Source organism: Oreochromis niloticus, linkage group LG20, assembly GCF_001858045.2.
Source record: "Oreochromis niloticus isolate F11D_XX linkage group LG20, O_niloticus_UMD_NMBU, whole genome shotgun sequence".
NCBI classification, from domain to species: domain Eukaryota; kingdom Metazoa; phylum Chordata; class Actinopteri; order Cichliformes; family Cichlidae; genus Oreochromis; species Oreochromis niloticus.
In genome coordinates this window covers 36,252,265-36,255,376 of record NC_031984.2, presented here as the reverse complement: position 1 = coordinate 36,255,376, position 3,112 = coordinate 36,252,265, and the positions used below count along the sequence as shown (strand labels likewise).

At 37.3% G+C, this 3,112-nt stretch overlaps 1 protein-coding gene across 2 annotated transcripts; it reads right to left on the bottom strand.

Moving 5' to 3' along the window:
- Positions 1-400: 400 nt before the first annotated feature.
- LOC109196071 (uncharacterized) lies at positions 401-2,626 on the bottom strand. 2 transcript variants are annotated; one of them, XM_019349270.2, is made up of 5 exons: positions 2,588-2,626; positions 2,199-2,327; positions 1,155-1,302; positions 855-1,059; positions 401-776 (listed from the first exon to the last, which is right to left on the bottom strand). In XM_019349270.2, the coding sequence occupies exons 2-5, from the start codon at positions 2,213-2,215 to the stop codon at positions 472-474; spliced, it is 675 nt and encodes a 224-aa protein (XP_019204815.1). In that variant the 5' UTR covers positions 2,216-2,327; positions 2,588-2,626; the 3' UTR covers positions 401-471. The 2 variants fall into 2 exon arrangements, with proteins under 2 accessions (XP_019204815.1, XP_019204813.1); XM_019349268.2 differs by lacking the exons at positions 2,199-2,327; positions 2,588-2,626 and adding an exon at positions 1,800-1,844.
- Positions 2,627-3,112: the final 486 nt, after the last annotated feature.

Sequence of the window (3,112 nt, the reverse complement as noted above, 5' to 3'; positions counted from 1 at the left end):
TGTACTGATTTGCCCCTCATCAATTATAGACAAAAATATAGACCAGGGACTTTCTCAGAACAGCGTGAACAAGAGTTAATTACAGAATAACCAAAATATTCTGCATGCTGTCTGTAAATTTATGTCAGACTGACTTTGAACCTATAGTTTGAACTAAATTCAACATAAATGGATAACAGTCTCACTTATCTGATTTACTTTTGCAGACATCATTTGAGGATCCAGTGTTCTCACTGTGCTGCAGAAGCATTATTGGCTGCAAGACATGTGTGGAACAGTGGCAAGAGACATCACAGCACTGTGCAAAATGCAGGGAGAGTAACAACGGAGTTCTACATTACTGGTCTAACAGCTGCATTTTCTGTATTGAAATCTTTTTTTGCAGAGGAGTAATGTAGTGTGTACACACAAATGTTTACAGTCAGTTGATTTTTTTTTTGTCTGTTCTGTACAGTTTACAGATGCAGTGGTTCATACATTTCTCTGAGTTATGTTTATGAGACAGAGCAGAGCTTCTTTGTATGGCATAAAGTCACCATTTACGGCTCTAAAAAACAAATGTGAAATATCAGGATATTTTTCTGCAAAATGACTCTCTGTTCTAAGTTTGTCCTGTTCGGTTGTGAAGGGATCAACTCCAAAAGTCGAATATTCTTTGAGTGCAGATCCCAAGTGCTGCCTGTAAAGGTCTGCTGCTTCAAGTGCATTTGGCAAGAGCTCTGGAGAAATTCTTCTTTTACACCCATGTTCTGCAAAGTGATTTGGTATGCCTTTTCCTGTAAAAAATAGAGGAGGTGTTTAAATGTTCATTATCAGGGTTGTAAGCAATCTGACTTTTTTTTTTTTTTTTTTACCTGGGATTCTATGAGCATTCCATGATTCTACCACACTTGCAAGACCAATGTTACACAGCTGACAGGTTAGATTGGACACACAGTATCGCACAAGGTTATCCTCCATATCTATCTCCTCCTGGTCCATCAGCTGGAGTAGGGCAGTTTTTAGTGGGTAGTTGACACGGTTGTTGATTTCAGGCCAAATCCTTTCAACTGTGTGGTTCTAAAAGAGTTAAAAGAAACATGTCTTAAATGTACGTAGTAGTACACGTAATAGTATAAGAATTTCAGCTGATGTTAATGGTACTTAAATCTTACTCTTGTGGATGAGGTCTGTAAATAAGGCAGTCTCTCCTGATTGAAGCGATGATGTGACAGCATCTCTTGCATGAACAGTGTTAAATAAAATTCCTTTCCATGGTCTACTCGCACCTGGTCCCACATACCATAGGTGATCACTGCAGGTCTGGTACAGGAAAAAATAAAGAACATTTATTAACTATTTTGCTTTAAGACCAGCAAAGGTGTTATTATTTTGAATGTATTCATTCATGTTTTTTTTGGGTAATATTTTAGTTGTAGTAGGACAACATATATTTCTTAAGTTTCTTTGCAATGTCACTGTCATGCTCAGACTTTAGATGTATGTCAGAACAATTGAAAGATATGTGGAAATCCAAGAACCTTGTTCCATTCATAAATGAACACTGATTAATTGCAATAAAGTAGTTAAATGATTCATGTGCAATTCCATTTTATTTATTTTTACATTAATAGAAAATGTTGATCAAAATGTTTGGTAAGTTCTTAATATATTATATTCAGGAACATAACCAGACCCATCTGTTGCATGTCTAATTTAAATTCAAATATTGTAAATTTGGGTGCAGCTCATGTCCAATATGACTAACATGTCCATCAAAACACTTAAGATGAAATAAATGGTTTGAGAGGTTGTATTACCTGAAAACATATTCATAGATGCTCAAGTTGTTTTTGATTGGCATTGTGAATGACTCACAATCTTTTTACTGAATCCATCTACAGCTAAAACATGGGTGACTCCAAACATTACAAGTTTCTCGTTTTGGTCCAGGTGAACCTTGTGCCCCATGCATTCAGCATGGTACGGTGTGGGATTAAGATTCCGAGCTCCCTTACAAAAAAATCACAAAAATAAATGACAGCTGACTGGATAAAGGCAGATTTGATCATACGTTTGAGGAAGAGTCAAGTAACTGTTAAAGCAGGGCGTACATCTGTTAAACAGAATTAGGCCCTACCATTACATGATGTATATCACAAATATGACAAAGAACATTGGAATACAGTTCTAGTGGAAGATTAAATAACATAGGCTACCTGGCGTCTTGCTTCATGATAAGGTTGATGCACCTCTCTTAAAATTGACCCAATTCGTCCCTCTGCAGCATGTACCCCTTTTGTGGACAGATAGCCCTTCATCATTTTGCGGCCATATGTTGGGCCCACCTGTTTAAAATAAAAGATCATGCTACTACTAGAACAACAAATGTAAAGTAGCTTATTCTGAAAGCAAATGTGTAAAGCTAAAGTATTGTGCTAATTAACTGTACAAATACCAGTGAGAGACATCTTTAAAATAACTAACGTTACCCACCACCCGCAAGACGCTAAAAGCGCGGCGCGCGCACACAGTCTAGACTAACCCCCTTACAACCCAGTTAAGACAACCATACACAGTCATAAGGTGAAGGAAGAAAGTACCTTACCTCATTTATAGCTTGTGTCACCTCAAGCTCCAACCGTGTTCCGAGAGTCGACAGCTAGTGATTTGCTCAGCACAAAACTTTCTAACATTTCTCGCAGAAAATCCTCTCACTTCCCCGTGTTCATATGACAGACGCTCTGATATAATTTCCGATGACAGGCCTTGTTTTGCCATCTCCATGATCACGTCTGAGTATTTTTCCAACGTCATGATGTCCACACTACAGTGTTTGCCATAAGTTTGCGCATCACTTGTACAGGTTGTTGACCTACTAAAACTTCCGGTTCAGACAAAATAAATAAAGGGCCCTTTCTCGTTCTTTTTTCTTGGGTTTTTCGTTTCTGATGTGCGAAAGGACAAAATGAAAAAACAATTGTTTTACGTTTTTCATTTTAGCTTTTTAAGTTGAGAATTAAATAAGTGTCTCATTTTCTTTTTTAAATTATACTTTCTGAAACGAAACTTCAAATACCGAACCTTGTGCCTCTTTTCTGCCGAAATTCTTCTGATTCACCTCTTTTCTGCA